Below are 19,607 nucleotides of genomic sequence, written 5' to 3' on the forward strand. Positions count from 1 at the left end.
GAAGTACACATGTACACTACCTGACTAAAGTCTTGTCGTGAATCTAATGTAAGAGCAGCAAATAATAACTTGACTTTTAGTAATCATTTGGAAAAGTGGCAGAAGGTGGATTTCTCTGATGAATCATCTGTTGAGCTGCTTCTCAATCATCAAAAATACTGCAGAAGACCTACTGGGACCAGCATGAACCCAAGATTCCCACAGAAATCAGTTAAGTTTGGTTAAGGAAAAGTCATGGTTTGGGGTAACATTCAGTATGCAAGAGATCTGCAGAGTGGATGGCAACATCAACAGCCTGAGGCATTAAGACATTTCTGCTGCCCATTAGATTATAAACCACAGGAGAGGGCAAAGTCTCCAGCAGGATAGCGCTCCTCCTCATACTTCAGCCTCCACATCAAAGTTCCTGAAAGCAAAGAAGGACAAGGTGCTCCAGGATTGGCAAGCCCAGTCACCTGACATGAACATTATTGAGCATGTCTGGGGTAAGATGGAGAAGGTGTTGAAGATGAATCCAAAGAATCTTGATGATCTCTGGGAGTCTTGCAGGAACGCTTTCTTTGCCGTTCCAGATGACTTTATTAATCAGTGATTTGAGTCATGTCAGAGATGTTTGGATGCAGTCCTCCAAGCTCATGATGGAGTCAGACACAATATTCATTCTGTTTCCACTGCTGCATGACTTTATATTCTATACTGGACATTATTTCTGTTCAGTAACAAGACTTTTGTCTAAGCAAAGTCAGACCTTACTGCCCTAATGAAATCATTAATAATCAAGACATGATCATATTTTATTTTGCTAAAATAAGCATAATCTAGAGGCCTTTGCCTTTCATATAAACCACTTCTCATACCAAATGATAACTAGAAGTTGTTATTTGTTGTTGCTAATACCTGGATAGGCGACTAGACTTTTGTCAGGTAGTGTGAATCATCCAGTGATTGTTGTTGAAGTTTACTTGAATGTGATGAGGTAGTCTGGATAAGCCTGGCAGTCGTGAAAAACCACAAACATTGTGGGATCCTGGGTGTTATCTACCACACTGTCATAGAACTGGTCTGGAGCAACACGGACAGGGGGCGTCTTCATGTTCCCAAGACCCTGAGCATAATGACCCGTAAGCACACGAGCCACAAACATCAGCTGAGTCCCGTCTGCTGCTGGAACTGCGTAGGTCGCCTGAGCAGAGTAGCTGGCGTTCACTGCAAAGTACGTCCCATGACCGAAGACAGTGGCTGAGGAGGAATATATGCACACATATTGTCAGTATCAGTCACTCAATATCAGACTCTGGCTTCACAATACATCATCACATGCTTACAAATGCACAACACTAAAACCACCATACATGAATAAAATAAAGTTAAATAAATCAAAATAAATAAATAAATAAACAGTATATTCATTGATATTCATTTTTAACAGAACTGAATCAGTTTCAGTAATCAGAATCAGTAATCTAACCTGATCTGAATGGGTTTCACTATCTGAAAATCTTAATCTACGATAAGCTGCTTTAACACAATCTACATTCTTAAAAGTACTATATTAAAGATGACTTGACTGAACAAATTACCATTCTGCCCAGCAAAATTGCGGTTGAAGTTTGTGCTCATGATAGACGAGCAGGACGCCTGTGCAGAGCCGTGATAAAGGATTTTCTCTCCTGCTCCGACAGCTGGATCATTCTTGATCTCCAGCTCAGATTTACGTGCCTCATATAACCGCCGAAGATTGATGTTCTGGATGCGCTCGATCTGTTGAAATGCATTCGCACACAAACAGCCATGATTAAATCCATATTAATAGACTTCTTGTTTTTCACAAAACAACAAACCTGTAATGATAACATGTACATTAGCTAAAACTATCAAAAAGTTTTAAAACAAATCAAAATTTTTAACTTAAAAGACAGTTCAACCAAAATTGTAAATGTATTGATTCTTAAGGGGTCTAATTAAATTCTTCTGTAGAATAAAAAATAAGGCACTTTGTAGAATTTCAGGAATCAGAAACTGTATATATACAGTATATAATCAGAAACTGTGTATATATATACACACACATATATATATATATATATATATATATATATATATATATATATATATATATATATATATATATATATATATATATATATATATTAGGGGTGTAACGATATTATAACCGAACCGAAGTATCGCGATACACCAGCCACGATACGTATCGCGAAACTCTCGTGGCGTATCGCGGTACTCTCACTCCCCCTGCTGCCCATTGTTGAGGTTGACGTCACTTGTCTCTAACTAATTGAACCAATTTAAACACATCTTTATTATCACATTTAATTAAATTGTTTTAGTAATGATGAGGTTTTGTTCTAAATATTATATTCTAAAGTTAGTATTTTAGTGCATGTCTTGTCATGTGACTTGAGTGAGCATCACACTTGTTACTACTGGACGCAGGATGGCTGCTTTACATAGTACTGAGATTGCAGATCCCCCAGACACATTTAAGTCATCTGTGTGGAAACATTTTGGTTTTCCAGTTGAGTACAGGAATAGAATTCGTGTCGTAGACAAAGCGCCTGCCTGTCTGTCTTAACTGTTTCACGAAACTTACTTGTAAGGAAAAACATTTTAAAAGTGTGGTAATTTCACAATGTGAGGGTGTAAGCAACAGAACTGCCAACAAAAGTGATTTAATGTACAAAAGTCAAACCAGAATAATGCCCAAATATACAAAAAAAAGAAAAATATTTACACTAATAAAAATAATATAATAAAGTAACAAATTCAAACAAAAGTATCAAACAAAAATTAGTTAAACTCGAGCAAGGGGGTGATAGTGAAGACAAACAAAAGAAATAAATATAATAAAACAATTCTAACTCATGAATAACCCCTCTTACCTCGCTAAAACTGATGAAAAGAAAAAAAAGGTCTTCAGCGCCGAGCGCCGCATTCTTCTCTATACTGAATAAAATAAACAAAGATGACCTTCACCTCTTACCTGATGTCTTTAACAATACATTTTCTACGTGTTTGCAAAATGGAAATCGTATGACATTTTCCCTATTCACCTTACACTAAGAGTGAACAGCTATATTGTCGGGAAGGAGCGGATACAAAAAATAATATACAAATCAATTGAAATAAAAATGTACAAACCTTACAAAATTACTTAAAGTGGGCAAAAGTAATGCAAAATAATTTTGCCCAAACGAAAGTTAAGCAAAAACAACGAAAATCATAATCATGTCAGAATAATACACGAAAAACGAGATCAAAGGAAAAAGCGCTCTCTCTCCCGCTCTTCCTGAATTGCTTTTTACATTCCCGCGCTGCGTCACCAAATGATGATAGATCGGTCTCCTGACCAATCAGCTGTCAAAAAGGCGGACCTACTGAAATGACAGGCAGCAGCTGTCATGAAGGCGGACCTACATAAATGACCGGCATAGAGGGAGCGGGAGAGAGAGAGAGAGAGAGATCGGGAGGCAAACATACAGCCGGCTACAACCCTAACATTAGTTTCTGACACAACCGCAATGTATTTTACTGGTGAATATGTCATGTAAAAACACTTTACAAACACATTATATGTATATTTTTTCATTAATTTAAACGGAAACCTATCTATCTAACTGAAACCATAGATAATCAAAAATGAGCGTCTGTGTCTGCACAGCCATCAAGTCTCTCATCGGAGAATGTGGATATTATGGTGTTTTTGAAGATCTTTCACTAGTCTACACTGCAGTTATTTATTTAATTTTAGTTTACTCAGTTAAGATGGCTGCACTAAAGAAAATAGTTTTTTTTTTCTGACTAGTCTATATTGGAGGTATTTATTTAATTTTAGTTGTTTACTCAGGTATCCTGACTGTACTAAAAATGCGATGACAAAGTTAATAAAGAAAAAGTTAAGATGTTCTTTTTATTAAGTGAATTGTCTCTTAGCATTGCTGTTAACATGACATCAACCCTAACCCCACAGCAAACAGAAACCGAACCGTACCGAACCGAAAATATATATATATATATATTAGCGCCCCTGTTTATTTTTTTCCCCAATTTCTGTTTTGTTCTGGGAAGATTGTTTCAACACATTTCTAAGCATAATAGTTTTAAAAACTTAACTCTAATAACTGATTTATTTTATCTTATCCATGATGACAGTAAATTATATTTTACTAGATATTTTTCAGGACACTTCTATACAGCTTAAAGTGACATTTAAAGGCTTAACTAGGTTAATAAGGTGATTAATTGGCAGGTTAGGGTAATTAGTCAAAATATTGTATAACAATCGTTTGTTCTGCAGATTATCAAGAAAAAAAATAGCTTAAAGGGGCTAATAATTTTGTCCCAAAAATAGTTGTAAAAAATTAATAACTGCTTTTATTCTAGCAGAAATAAAACAAATAAGACTTTCTCCTGAAGAAAAAATATTATCAGACATACTGTGAAAATTTCATTGTTCTGTTAAAAATCATTTGGGAAATATTTAAAAAAGAAAATTAAAATCAAAAGGGGGCTAATAATTCTGACTTCAACTGTATGTGTGTGTGTGTATATATATATATATTATTGAGCTCAATGACATTTTATTTCAACATTCCTCTATAGAGCATTTCAATATGGCGATATTGTCGTCAAACTATTTCAGAGCTGTAACAAGACGCGATTCAGTCTGGATTCAACTAGGCCCACACGGAATCTGTGCGTGCAGAAATAGACTGAATTCTGCAGATTTTTAGCCCATCAGTGAGTCTATTAATTTACTTATGTAAATGTGTGTAAACTTATATTTATTCAGCTTTTAATTTGTCCCAGCATTAATATGAACAAATATGTCCTTATGATTTATTTACAATACAGTTTGTAAAGTAATATTTCTTAATATTACTTAATATAAGTAATTATATGTCTTTTGGTAGATATATTATATGAGAGATTTGCTTTGAGTCATAACTAATGACCACATCAATATGTGGAGCTTTCTTTATTCTTTGAAGTTATCGAAAAGAAAAATCTAAAACAGGAGATACATTAGCCTCATTGTTTACATTTCTAAAAATGGTCTATACTGCATATTGTTGTTCGTGTACAACCGACAATGTTTAATCACACAAAGAAACAGACAGGGTTGGAACAATTAAGGGAGTACGTAGTGTTGGGTATCGAGAACTGGTTCCGTTTTTAGAATCAGTTCCGAATTGTTGGACTTGTTTTAGAGCCAATTTTAGAGCCAATTCCCTCGGTTCCACTCTTGTTGAATCACTGAATGCCTCCTCATTAAATAGAAACCAGAATCATTCAAATTAAAATGATTTCCAACCCTAAGGGTAAGTAAATGATGACAATTTTGAGTATTGCGTGCACTATCCCTATAGTGCAGGGGTTTTCAAACTGGGGGCCGCGGCCCCCTGGGGGGCCGCCAGATGGCGCTAGGGGGGCCGCAAAAAAATTTAGATAAGGGGTAATCAATGGGCCCACATGGTTGAATTTTGTGTCCCGCATCATTCTGAAGGTTAATATATTTTTTATAATAATTTGAGCTCAAAAGTACTGCAAAAATTAAGCTTTATGCTTATGTCATTTAAATGCAGTTGACACTTTCGTGAAACAGGAAAAGAAGCGCAACGGCCCGCCTCTGTGCACGGGGACTTTTATTGAATAAGCGCTTCTGGCCGGGCACTTCCTGTGATTTTTGGTGCTTGTCTGCTGCACCTGACGGCGTTTACCTTTCACTTACGCTTACCTCTTTTACGCTAAACAACTAAATGAATGCTCAGGTCTATTTACTGACAATATTTCAGTTAAAATACATGATCAATAAGAACATTATCGGAGGCTGGAAGCACTTCCCTGTTTATGGCTTGCATTCCTAAGTAATCAATCAGCTGGGTGCTGCGGAGCGCGCGCCTCTTTGCGCAGGCTTCACTCATAGGGAACAAACAGCATTTTAAAGACACGGCACAACATTGCACCTCGTCCAAAGTGCGACAGGCTTTACACTTTGCATTATACAAATATCAGACGGTCCTCATTGCAGCATGGCAAACAAACATATTAAAATTGTAAAGCAAAAAGTGCTGCAATAACAATGAATGGAGCTGTCATCACATCAGCGAGTTTCACTCCTGTTACAGTAATGACAGCTGGATGAGCTCTGCAGTGGACCTCTTACTCACATTGGTTCATAACTGGATGGTTAAAAAAAACTAAATTGTATACACCCTGAGTAAAACCACTATAGCCTATACAAATTATAATGTATCTGTTTGTGTTATGTTATAGGGCTAATAATTATTAAATATTAAAATGTATTAGTGCTCTGTATTTAATGGAGCTCAACATATCTGATCAAATTTTAATACTCTGAATATAAATGCATTTTTTTCAAGATGTTCCACTTTTTCCCATATTTATTTGTGTAAATAATTTAAATGTAATGTTCAGTAATATTATTAATAGAACAAACTGGTATGAACATTTTAAAGTCAGCAAAGCTTCTAAAATTAAGCAAAGTAAAATTTGTGGCTTTTTGAACTTGAATACCCAATTCTAGATTGCATTTAGGAAATTATTTTTTATTAGTGTAAGTCAGGATTGTCGACCTGAGTAAATTATGATGTGCACAAAAAAAAAAGGAATAAAAATAAACAAAACGCACTGAACCACTACAGCCTCCATTTTAGTATTGCTAGTTACAACAGTTCAGTTAACTGTTAACAGGCTGATGAATGACAAAACTCTTTAAAACTTCAAAGCTTTAAATCTTTCGATACATTTAGACTCTCAGCTGTAAGGGTAAATACAGAGGAGTCTAGCTGTGCATAGGCAGAAAAAAAGCATAAAAATGGCATAAAAAACTGTGTAAACGTAATGACTCGAACACAAAATATGGCTTGATGGAATCCAGTGAGAGCAGACCACAATGAACACTGCGCATCAAGATTTGATCAATAGATTGAAGCACTGAAACCATGTCAACTCATCTAACATCTTACAAAAATTAATCCAGATAGTGAATAATATAAAATTATTGAATAATATATAATAATATAAATGTATTGAATAATACAATTTTTAAAAAATTAAGTACAGTTGTTAATTTGAGGGGGTGGTGTAATATTTATTTTTTGGGGGTCCCCGAAAGAATTCGCCCGACACAAAGGGGCCCTCAGCTGAAAAAGTTTGAAAACCCCTGCTATAGTGTATAACCTACAATAAATTCTCTACTCTTGTTGACTCAAGACTACAAAACTTCAAGATATGAATTAGCCCATTATAGTTCTTTAAATGCTGTTTATATGTCTTTCAGGATGTTTGTGTCATGTAACGCACAATAATAATGGTGTTGAGTATCAAACCTTGAGCACAGTCTGTTTGATGGTCTTCTTGAAATCCGCCTTCACGGTCTGGTACTCTGCTGATTGCTGATCTAAATCAACCACCTTTAAATGCTCGTTTTGTCTCATGTTGTCCCAGTAGATGGGCAAAGAGAAATCTGAAAGGCACAAGAGTGAGACATGAGTTTAAACATTTAATGCCAAATTATTTCCTTACAATTTGCAAACACAAACTTCACAACTACTTTGATATATTATGTGGTTAAATTAGCTTTATACAGCATTGAAATTAAATTGTCTTCAAGAAACAAAAAGATAGTTTCCATCCAAGATGTGAATTCAACATCTTTTTATCACCAAATAATCTGTTAAAACCACATGACTTTTTTGATGCACATGCTGGAATGTATGAGATGTGTTTCCACACTCTAAAAAATAACTCAAGAGATCTGTTGTTACTACGTAGTTTAATACATTGTTGTAGCTTAAAAATTCTAAAATTGCTGATTAGGTTAAAACTTTTAAGTTGCCAGAGAAATTTTATTAAGTTTTCACAACAGGAAAACAAAACTTTATTTTGTTAGATGTTGTTGTAACTTGAATATTTTGATGCAAACCTTTTAGTCTAAACAATATTTTTTAGAGTGCTTTTTTTTTTGTTTATGCACATTTTCTTATCAGAAAAAAGGTTTGTCCAACTCTGTTTTATGTTTTTTATGTGCATTTTCAAAATGTATGTGCATATTGGCAATATTCCAAAATATGCAAAAAAATAGGCGGATTGAAACATAGCTATTGTCACAATTGTGACCGGTGAGATTATATTTTATCATCCAGAGTATCTAATAATGTATTTAAAGTCAGCATTAAACAGAAGTTAAGTTCTTTTTTTCCCCATATCGTGATGTTTCTCCAAATTAAATGGTCCTGAAATTGGAAAAAACAATGTAGGCGGTGCAAGATTTCATCCTTTGGGAACTGATTAGATCTTTGGAAGATGGGTGTTGATAATAAAATGAAGGAAAATTAATGAATGAACAAAAGCAGGGCAGAAACGAGACATGTCCTGATAACCCCACCCTAAATGAATGATAGCTCCACCCTATATAAATTATAGCCGTATGCCAAATTGACTTTGGGCTCTATTTTGACAATCTAGGTGCAAAGTCCAAAGCGCAGGGCGCAAAAGCATTAAGGGAGTGTCTGAATCCACTTTTGCTATTTTAAGGATGGAAAAATCAGATTTGAGTTGTGGCGCATGGTCTAACAGCATTGAGCTTATTCTCTTAATGAGTTATAGGTGTGTTTTGAGAATAAACCAGAGTCTCATCTCCCATTCCCTTTAAGAGTCAGTTGCGTTGCACCACAGTGCATTTGCTATTTATTTACATGACGACTTTGTAAGTGGAAAAACTTCACTTTCACTCTCTTTCGTGGATAAGGAAACGTGTTGTACGTCTATTAGCCTACATAATTAATTTTGTCTGTTAAGCGCAAAGATTTGTTTCAAAACTGTTTCTAAATTCAGTTCTAATTTACAGCAAACGAATAAATGAACAATAATAATGTTAATAAGTGTGGTCAAAAACCTGAGATATATCCCAATACACATGCTGTGCCCTTATAAAACCTGACAGGTGGGCAAATCTAAGCGTGTTTTTAATAAAATAAATATAAATAAGGATACAATAATTAATACTGCTAATAATAATAACATTATACAAAAGCAAATTAACATGAATAAACTGAAAAAGCCCCCCGAGATGAAGAAGGCATGGAGGCAGTGGTTTTTATATTTATAAACAAAATAATTATTTTGAAAATATTTCAATCCTATAATTCTTTTTGATATGTAAAGATATTTGTGCATTGCTCTACATCCTGTGTGTATTAAGCAGTGTTTAAGGGAATGCGCACAACTAATGCAACACACCTCTTTTTTTGGACCAGAACACCTATAGGCGTACATGTGAGCGCAAATGCATTTGCTATTTAAACAGTGTGGTGAGAAACGTCAAAATTACACTTGCGTCGACCTGAAACTAGCGAACAACAATTGCGTCGCGCCTTGAGCCGGGTGTATGATAGGGCTCTGATGGTCTCACTATAAATGACTATTAGCTCCATCCTTAAGTACTGATAGATCTGCCCTAGCCCCACCCTAAAGACCTAATAATCCCACCCTAAAGACCTAATAATCCCACCGTAAAGACCTGATAATCCCACCCTAAATACCTGATAGGCCTACCCTAAAGGCCTGATAGCCCCACCCTAAAGACCTGATAGTCCCACCCTGAAGGCCTGATAGTCCCACCCTGAAGGCCTGATAGCCCCACCCTAAAGACCAGATAATCCCACCCTAAAGGCCTGATAGCCCTACACTAAAGACCTGATAATCCCGCCCTAAAAGCCTGATAGTCCCAACCTAAAGGCCGGATAGTCCCACCCTAAAGGCCTGATAGTCCCAACCTTAAGGCCTGATAGTCCCAACCTAAAGGCCTGATAGTCGCACCCTAAAGACCTGATAGTCCCACCCTAAAGACCTGATAGTCCCAACCTAAAGACCTGATAGTCCCACCCTAAAGACCTGATAGTCCCAACCTAAAGGCCTGATAGTCCCACCCTAAAGACCTGATAGTCCTAACCTAAAGGCCTGATAGTCCCACCCTAAAGGCCTGATAGTCCCAACCTAAAGGCCTGATAGTCCCACCCTAAAGGCCTGATAGTCCCACCCTAAAGGCCTGATAGTCCCAACCTTAAGGCCTGATAGTCCCAACCTAAAGGCCTGATAGTCCCACCCTAAAGGCCTGATAGTCCCACCATAAAGGCCTGATAGTCCCAACCTTAAGGCCTGATAGTCCCAACCTTAAGGTCTGATAGTCCCACCATAAAGGCCTGATCGTCCCACCCTAAAGGCCTGATAGTCGCACCCTAAAGGCCTGATAGTCCCACTCTAAAGGCCTGATAGTTGCACCCTAAAGGCCTGATAGTCCCACTCTAAAGGCCTGATAGTCTCACCCTAAAGGCCTGATAGTCCCACCCTAAAGGCCTGATAGTCGCACCCTAAAGGCCTGATAGTCCCACCCTAAAGGCCTGATAGTCTCACCCTAAAGGCCTGATAGTCCCACCCTAAAGGCCTGATAGTCCCTCCCTAAAAGCCTGATAGTCTCACCCTAAAAGCCTGATAGTCTCACCCTAAAGGCCTGATAGTCTCAGCCTAAAGGCCTGATAGTCCCTCCCTAAAAGCCGGATAGTCCCACCCTAAAGGCCTGATAGTCCCAGCCTAAAGGCCTGATAGTCCCTCCCTAAAAGCCTGATAGTCTCACCCTAAAGGCCTGATAGTCTCAGCCTAAAGGACTGATAGCCCCACCCTAAAGGCCTGATAGTCGCACCCTAAAGGCCTGATAGTCCCACCCTAAAGGCCTGATAGTCCCAACCTAAAGGCCTGATAGTCCCTCTCTAAAGGCCTGATAGTCTCACCGTAAAGACCTGATAATCCCACCCTAAAGAACTGATTGTCCCACCCTAAAGGCCTGATAGTCCCACCCTAAAGGCCTGATAGTCCCTCCCTAAAGGCCTGATAGCCCCACCCTAAAGACCTGATAATCCCACCCTAAAGAACTGATTGTCCCACCCTAAAGGCCTGATAGTCCCACCCTAAAGGCCTGATAGTCCCACTCTAAAGGCCTAATTGTCCCACCCTAAAGGCCTGATAGTCCCACCCTAAAGGCCTGATAGTCTCACCCTAAAGGCCTGATAGTCCCACCCTAAAGGCCTGATAGTCCCACTCTAAAGGCCTAATTGTCCCACCCTAAAGGCCTGATAGTCCCACCCTAAAGGCCTGATAGTCCCACCCTAAAGGCCTGATAGTCCCACCCTAAAGGCCTGATAGTCTCACCCTAAAGGCATTCCATGTGACCAGTAGTAAAAAAAAAGTCATTTAGAGGGGGAAGGAAGGTTATGGTATTTGACTTATTATTATTATGAGGATAAATTTATTTTTGGAGCCTAATGAAGAGCACAGATACTGTACATCGCTTATAACAAACATTTTTGCACATATAAATATGTGATTGTGATGATTTTTTGGTTACACTTTGTTTTGATGGTCTGTTTGTTAAATTTAAATTACATTGCATCTGGGTTGGGCTTAGGGTTTTTTGTAGGAGCGGTATCAACAGATATTAAGTAGACAGTTTACAAATACTCAAATCAAAATAAAGTGTTACCATGTTTTTTTAAAAGATTTTATGCAGACTTTATAATAATTGTGGTGAGGTTTAATGAAAGCGTCCTCACCTGGAAGGTTCTCCAGGCGTTTGAGAGCTGTCACCTGTCCTGAAACACATGCTGTGGCCTCCATTTTCTTTATATCCACAGTCCATTTCACACCTTGTGCATCCACAATCCCATCATTTACATCAGCTCTCTCAAGTTTATGATTGGCCTCTTCTGGAACCTTCTGCCAAATGCCCCGCACTCCCAGAATGCACCACGTCACTTGAGTGAAGAGGTTATCCTGTTCCTTCTCTCTTACCTGAAGGTTTGAGAAAGATAAAATGTTTTACAGTCAGAGAAAATAAAATGTTTAAATGTTTCAGTCAGAGCATTTTAAGTATATTTGAAGTCAAAATTATTCGCCTTTCTTTCTTATTTCCCAAATGTTGTTTATTTCCGCTAGAATAAAAGCATTTAAATTAAAAAAAAAATCATTTTAAGGTCAATATTATTAGCCCGCTTTAGCAATATTTTTTTATCATTATACAATGACTTGCCTAATCACCCTAGTGAAGCCTTTAAAATTTACTTTAAGCTGATTACTATTATCTTGAATAGTGTCTAGTAAAATATTATGTGCTGTCATCATGGCAAAAATAAAATAAACTAGTTATTAGAAATGAGTTATTAAAACTATTATGTTGAAAAAAATCCATTTTTGATCAAAAGGAATGATTAATACAAATGATTAATTATATTGTAACAATTATGTCCAGTCATTGAGTGAAAATGATTATATTTGTATCAAGTTTACTAGTGAAAAATACATCCGTCATATGCTGAGGTCAATAGTAGTCAAGAGTTCCCACTTAGATGCTTAGCATTTAAGCAGGTTTGGCATGCTGTCCCGGGAGAGAACCCTGAGCTCGGAGTTATTTGAGCCCAGGGCTCCCGCCTGGTCAATAAGCATATCAGGGGATCCAAGATCAGGTATGTCTCGATAACTCCACCTTCAGTAAAAAGGGGGGAAAAGGAGGAGATGGGGTGGAAGGGGGGATTCTTCCAAAACGAAGATGGAGCAGTAAGGAGACAATGATCCATTTATAGTAAGCTTGGATCACTCTGATTGGATTGTTACTGATTATGGATGAGTGGCCAGCAGTGCTCAATCATATCACGTGCTCCTCTCGAAATTAGTTTATGAAACTTCACTTAAAATATTAATGCATTATATTTTGGTGACCCTCTCAAAACTCTACTTAATTATATGTGCATAACTGTAATCACATTAAATGGCAAATATGTGGATTAAATTCTCAGATTTTGATTATCCAGGGCAGTGGTTCCCAAACTAGAGGCTGTGTGGAGATATTAAAAGAAAATTCAACTAATAAAACGACCCCACTGTATTATACTGCTTGTTGTGCAGCTACTTGACACACAATAAAGCTGCGGTCACACTAGAGTTTGCGCCTGCAAAATTCTGTCGTATGGCGCTGCGAAAATGGGCGGGATTAAACAAAAAGATTAGATATTAAAAAAGCAAGCGATTGGTCCATGTTTTAAATTCCTGTCCAGAGAGGTCATGTTTTCATCTTCGATGGGTCTCACGCAGTCAAGTGAAAAGAACCAAAATGCAGTTGTTGTAAGTGAGAATGCATTTACCCCTCTTGTGCACAACCAGAGGGAGTCATCACCGGAATTCTAATCGGACTCAAATTCCCATAAGCCCTTCTGCCTGTCACTGATTGCGGCACAGGTGTCTCTCATCATCTCCGTGCATATAAGCCATACTCACGTTACTGATCGTTGCAAAGTCTTGATTTGCCTAGCAGTCATTACTGACTGTTTCATTCCATTTCTGCCTGATCTGTGTACTGAACTCTTAGCCTGCTTTATCAATTGTGAATGTTCTCTGCCTGCCCCGAACTCTGCCTGTTCTACAGTCTGATTCCTGGTTCGCCACTCTTTTTTACAGTTGTGTGATTGTGCCAATAAAGCTTGCAAATGGATTCAATGGCTTCTGACTCATCACAACAGCAGTCATGTGACAAAATCTACATCCCTCATTGGCCAGATGTTATTGAAGGTATTTCCAAAGCTGCTTTTCGATTGGTCAGAATTAACAGGCAGGAAAATGCCAGGGGAACTCTCACAAGTAAACAAACCAGCAGACACAAAATGTCACTTTTTACTATGAAGGGATGACTTCTGCTGGCTTATTGTATCCTTGGTCATAGTATACTATAAAGTTTGTATACATTGCTTTAGACAAACTACACATTTTGAGAATGTAAACTATACATTTGCAGCTAAAAAACAATGTTTTAATGCATTGCAAATGTGTCACATCCGTGAGTGACCACCTGAGGGCGCTGTAGTGCACTAGGACTTTGTAGGCACTGCAGCGTCCCAGGAAAGAACTACATTCTCATACATACCACGCGCATACACCGGAACACTTACACTGACCCGTCATCTCATCTTTTCTGTGTTACCGTTGATTATCTGAACCATTCCACCTTTGTTTGTCATCGCTTTGTTTTCTGGTCTTCCATGTCTCGCTTGTTCCTAGTTCCACAGTAAGTCTTGTATTCATAGTTCGTTGTTCCTGATCGTGTTTTTGTATTTTTGCCTAAGTCTAGTTTGTAGTGTTATTGTTTCTGAGCCTGGTCTCTGTTTTAGTTTCTGGTTTTGTCGTTTGTTTGTTACTTTGTATTTTTGATCACCTTGTTTGTTTCACTGTCAGGAAATCTGCACTTGGATCTGCACCTTTTTGTTTTTGTTCCTGTTTTGATCATGCTAAACGTGACAAAATGGCGAAGGTGCATCGGACGTCACTTCAGGATGAGGCGTGAATTAATTTAGCTAAACTGCGACAAGGTCATCTACTGGAAATATTATCAATGATCCATCAGGTAATGCCCCCCCCCCCCCCCCCTCTCTCTGTTTAAAACAGTTGGTAAAGCGCTATTAACAAATATTTTTTTCTCCACACCCCATAAGATGGGACAGAGCATCCGCCTACAGCAGCTAGATTAGTCCAAAAAGGCGCAGTATTTTTTACGGTTGGGTCTGTTTTAGTTTGGATCATGTTCTCACCACAAGCGAACCACTCCAGGGTTCGTTTGAAAGCGTACAGTGCCCACCTCTTGGTACGCTTTTTTGGTCCGCTTTTGGTGCGCACTTGAAAACGATTGCTGCATTTACGTCTGCCCAACGAAGCGCTCCAAGAGGAAAAACTAACTCTAGCATGATTCATCCGAACTAAATAAGGCAGGTGTGAAAACACTCTTAAACACTAAATATTATTTTGACATTTTGTAATATATTACTGGCTCAAAATGACTCCCTGAGAGATCTTATATCAGTTGTAGGCCTATTGGTAATTTTTATGCAATAACAGCCTGTACATGGCACAGTTAAAAAAAAAATCGGGAGGAAATCGTAGGAAGTAACAGAAAATTATACATTAAAATTGCAAGGTTCTTATTTACGTATGGATATGTTTGTAAAAGGACTGAGGATATTATGAGAGTCTATTTATGTTGGTGCATACACTGGGAATGTGAATCACCAAAACAAATTTCAACTTAAAAAAACAAAAACAATAACATGATAATAATAATAATAATAATAATAATAATAATAATAATAATAGCTGTTTCTTGGTTAAAAAAGAAGCACATTAGAAAGATTTCTGAAATGACACTCAGCTTTGAATCATGAAAATAAATTATGATAAAGAAAAATGCATTCAAATAGATATTATTTGATATTATAGCAAAGTCCACTAAAGGAGGTCGAGCCTTCTCATATATGGCTACAAAACTCTGGAATAGCCTTCTTGATAATGTCCGAGGCTCAGACACACTCTATCAGCAAACCTGTCAACCCTCCCATTTTCCCTGGGATTCTCCCGTACTTTACAGTTCTATCCCACTATCAACCCATAAAGGTATTTTCCAGTATTTCTGCCTTATTTTCAGTCTGAAGGGTGGTAAATAAACATTAAAAAGCCGAACCTCTCTATACGCAACCCATACCACCGAACCACCAGGGGTCGCCCCTTGCTCCTAAATGTGAGTCTGTTATGTGCTTTCGCTTAGATTAGGAATGAAAACCCTTTGAAATAAACATTAAAATTTATTTTAATTTCTTTTTAATGTCTCTTCCTTTTCATTACAGGTGCCGTCACCCTTCCTATGAAATCCTCAAAACAAATTCTTTATTATGGTGGGCAATTCCCTTATCTTCACATCCCAATGTTGACAGGTATGTCTATCAGTTCAAAACTAGATTACAGACCTATCTTTTGAGTCAAGCAATGGTGAAGTGTGGGCTTGACTGCAATCTGTAGGACACACTCCTCATGTCTTAATACACCAGGCACTTTGTTTAAAACACTTCTGTGTATTGTTTTTTTTTCCATGTTTGTTTATATAACTCCTTTTTTATTTATATCACTTCATTTTCACATTGACATTCAGTTTCTCTTGTTTAAATACATTATAAGCTGCCGATACGCTAATTATTTTCATTGTTCTACCCGATTTTCATTGTTGGATACCCGACTTGAGGCATCTAGAGATTGCATAGTGCCATTGATGCGATCCAAGACTTCAGAATAGATGAGGCCAACCATCGAGGACTATACGTACACTCAATACAAAACTTAATTGAACGTGTACACATAGACATGACCTGTGTATTATATAACTGCAGGTTAACTATGCTTATATATTTAATAACTTTAACTGTTAAAAGCTATTATTTACTAGTTAATAAGTTAAAGTTATGGACACTAATTACCTTAATTTTTCTAAATTTGATTTTATTGACAAAGTGCACCTTTAAAAGCTGTTTGGAACAATAATTATTGTGAAAAGTGCTATACAAATACATTTGTGTGCATAATTTGTGCTGCTTGAAAACATTTTTTTGGCAGAATTTTGACATTTTACGATCTCACCTGTCTGCGAAGTGCATCTTGTATTAGTCTCGCCACCTCATTCACTCCATCTCTTAGCCCTTTAACCACCCATTCTCCAGAGCTGTTGGTTTCTAGCTTAAGGTGCAGTGAATCTACTTTAGACAGCAGCTTGTCCAGCTCATCCTTAGTGAGACGCTCAATCTCATCAGAGAGGAAAGATTGTGTTGAACACTGACTGTCGTACGCCCGCTGAAGCTCTCTACAGGCATCAGACACGTCTTTATCACGGTCACCAATCACCTGGAATGCTGCCTTGTCCTCTGTGTCCGGCAAAGATACCAATAGATAACTCAAGTCAGGTGTGGCTGGTAAAGAAAGTGGTTTTGATCTGGTCAATGATGTTGATCCACTGATCAAATCAACTGGTAAGGAACTGCTCCGTTGTAATGCAGAAGCTGAAAAAGGTAAAAGTGAAAAATTGAAAACAAGCTTCTGAAAGAAAAAGCACACAAAAAAGTTAAACAATGCATGTTTGGTTTATAATGCAATGGACATACTATGTGTCATTAAAGAACTGAAGTTCAAACCAACTGGTAAGGAACGGCTCAATTTTGGTAAAGCTTTTGGTCTGCTGCTGTTTGAACTGTGTCCTCTGGTGGTAACAATGGCAGGTACAAGTGATGCAGGAGCTGAAAAGATGAAAAACTGACAATGAGCCTCTTGTGGAAACACTGCAAAGCATTGAAAATATAACAAGAATTGAAAATTTTACAATGGTAGTGATAGCTAAAGAACCAAAGTCCAACTGGTAAGCATTAAGATCTGGTTAATCCTGTTGGGTCTAAAGCCCCATTCACACTACCAGCAACTTTGTAGCTGCCTTTTTCCCTGTGTGGCGACTGAAGTTTTATGCAGGCTTTCCCAATCTAAAGTTGATTTTGTTAATGTTTATGAATGATATTTACAGACAGAATGAATTCACTGTGTTCTGAGCTGAAAATAAACACTTGAGGAAAAAAACACTAAATATTAATGGAACCAGTACATACTGTAATTGCTTAAAGTGATAGTTCACCCAAAACTAATAATTGTTATCATTTACTCACCTTTTATTTGTCACAAACTTGTTAGACTCCTTCTGTTAGAAAAGAAACTTGTAAACATTGACTTCCATAGTATTTGTTTTTCCTACTATGGTTACAGGTTTTCAGTATTCTTCAAAAAATCTTCTTTGGTGTTCAACCGAATAAAAAAAAAAAACTCATAAAGGTGTGGAACCACTTAAGAACAAAAAATAATAATTGGGGGGTGAACAATCACTTTCACAGTATGTCATAGATGAACAAGAAAAATATGTGTGCTCTTTTTCCATTATGGCTTTCAGTAAATGCCAGTAGGTCCACAGCATAGAAAATACAACAGTTTGGTACTGAAGCTGATAGAGGATCATGTGAGATTTATTGATTCTTTTGTTAGCTGTTGTTCATGGAAGTCGCTTTTCATTTGCAAAATCTTAAAGGTTTCTCAGCTTGTCATTTAACACACCCAAATACGGCCACCAATGGTCGCTGTCTATATCTAGTTAAATTGTCTAATTCTGAACGGGATCTTTGTCACCGTGTGTCACTGGTTGTGTAAATGGGGCTTTAATTTACCCTTGTCTGCACTGCATCCTTTGGTAACTATACAAGTAGGTAGAAGCGGTGCAGAAACTGAAAAAGGTTATGTGCAGAACTGATAAAGAAACCCTCTAAAAACAATGTTTTAAAAATTAAACAAAATCGTACTGCCTCTGCATAGAAATAATGAAAAACTAATTTATTAAATTAATATGCCTTTTATCTAGGAACAGACAGGGTAATAAAAAAGCTCATTCTATCTTTGCAAGCATATTTATTTAAACATTGATGCATTCAGTATATTAATTATATCATGTGCATTATATCATCATATGCAGGGGCAAAAAAAAAAAAAAAACCTAGTAAAAGCATTGGGATACGATTTACTTTATATAAGTGTATTAATTTAGAGTGGCAATTCATCTTTTGCAGGCGGATGGGGTGGTTTGCCCAGGGTGTAATTTAAACTAGAACAACCACTGCCCTCCCTGGTCATCGTTGACAGCACGCACACACCTTCAATAGACAGCAATGGCAATTTAAAATTTACCTTAAGGTACATCAATAGAAGAAGCTGCATTAATAATATTGTGGCTCAAAAAGGAATATGGATAATTGATATTATAAGGTATATAGTAATGCCTTTTGTTCAGTTTGTTTATTTGTTTGTTTTATTAATTAACTCATTAATCTTCATTAATTTTAGACTTGGGACACACACACACACACACACACACACACACACACACATGTTTGTTTTTGTGAAAAGTGGGGACATTACATAGGTTTCCATTCATTTTATACTGTCCAAACTGTATATTGTATTGCCCTCACCCCACCCCACCCCTAAACCCAACCATCACAGGAGACTGTGTGCAGCTTTACTCTCTGATTAAACTCATTCAGTGTGATTTATAACCATTTTGAGAAATGAGGACGTCACCAATGTCCTCATATTTCACCTCCTTTTTGTAATACCTGTGTCATACCCATGTCATTATACAGATTTGTGTCCTGATATGTCACAAAAACACGTACACACACACACACACACACACACACACACACACACACACACACACACATATACATATACACGCATACTGTATGCTGTACAATAAATGCATGTGAAAAACATATTCCTGTGAAAAGTTATTTATGAAGAGTGTTTTTAAATTAAATATTGATTTTTATTGGGTTTTCACATCTACTTGCTGAATAATTTCAAGGAGTAAATTGCAATATTTCAAGAGTAATTAATTAAATGAACTAATTCCACATTATTTCATTTACCAGAAACAAAAATACATTGGCCACACTTTACAATAAGGTTCATTAGTTAATGTTAATTAATGCATTTACTAACATGAACAAACAATAAACAATACATCTACTACAGTGTTTATTCATGTTCGTAAACGTTAGTTATTGAAAATACAGTTGTTCATTGTTAGTTCATGTTAACTCATGGTGCATTAACTAATGTTA

General features: G+C 37.2%; 1 protein-coding gene across 3 annotated transcripts in view; it reads right to left on the reverse strand.

Annotated features, from left to right (window-relative positions):
* LOC101886695 (protein mono-ADP-ribosyltransferase PARP14) overlaps positions 1–19,607 on the reverse strand; it is a 35,764-nt gene that overhangs the window by 749 nt on the left and 15,408 nt on the right. The window contains exons 11-16 of one of the 3 annotated variants that reach the window (XR_012383082.1): positions 17,122–17,189; positions 16,540–16,888; positions 11,649–11,886; positions 7,371–7,507; positions 1,581–1,761; positions 1–1,239 (exon numbers count right to left, since the gene is read on the reverse strand). The exon at positions 1–1,239 is cut by the window's left edge and continues 749 nt beyond it. Coding sequence is in view for 2 of the 3 variants with exons in the window: in XM_021477696.3 (XP_021333371.1) it covers positions 959–1,239; positions 1,581–1,761; positions 7,371–7,507; positions 11,649–11,886; positions 16,540–16,955; positions 17,058–17,189 (1,385 nt within the window). In the remaining variant the exon portion in view is untranslated. Of the gene's footprint in view, positions 1,240–1,580; positions 1,762–7,370; positions 7,508–11,648; positions 11,887–16,539; positions 16,956–17,057; positions 17,190–19,607 lie in introns of all 3 variants that reach the window. The other 2 variants (XM_021477696.3, XM_073908024.1) reach the window with 2 other exon arrangements.

Source organism: Danio rerio, chromosome 7 (assembly GCF_049306965.1).
Source record: "Danio rerio strain Tuebingen ecotype United States chromosome 7, GRCz12tu, whole genome shotgun sequence".
NCBI lineage: Eukaryota > Metazoa > Chordata > Actinopteri > Cypriniformes > Danionidae > Danio > Danio rerio.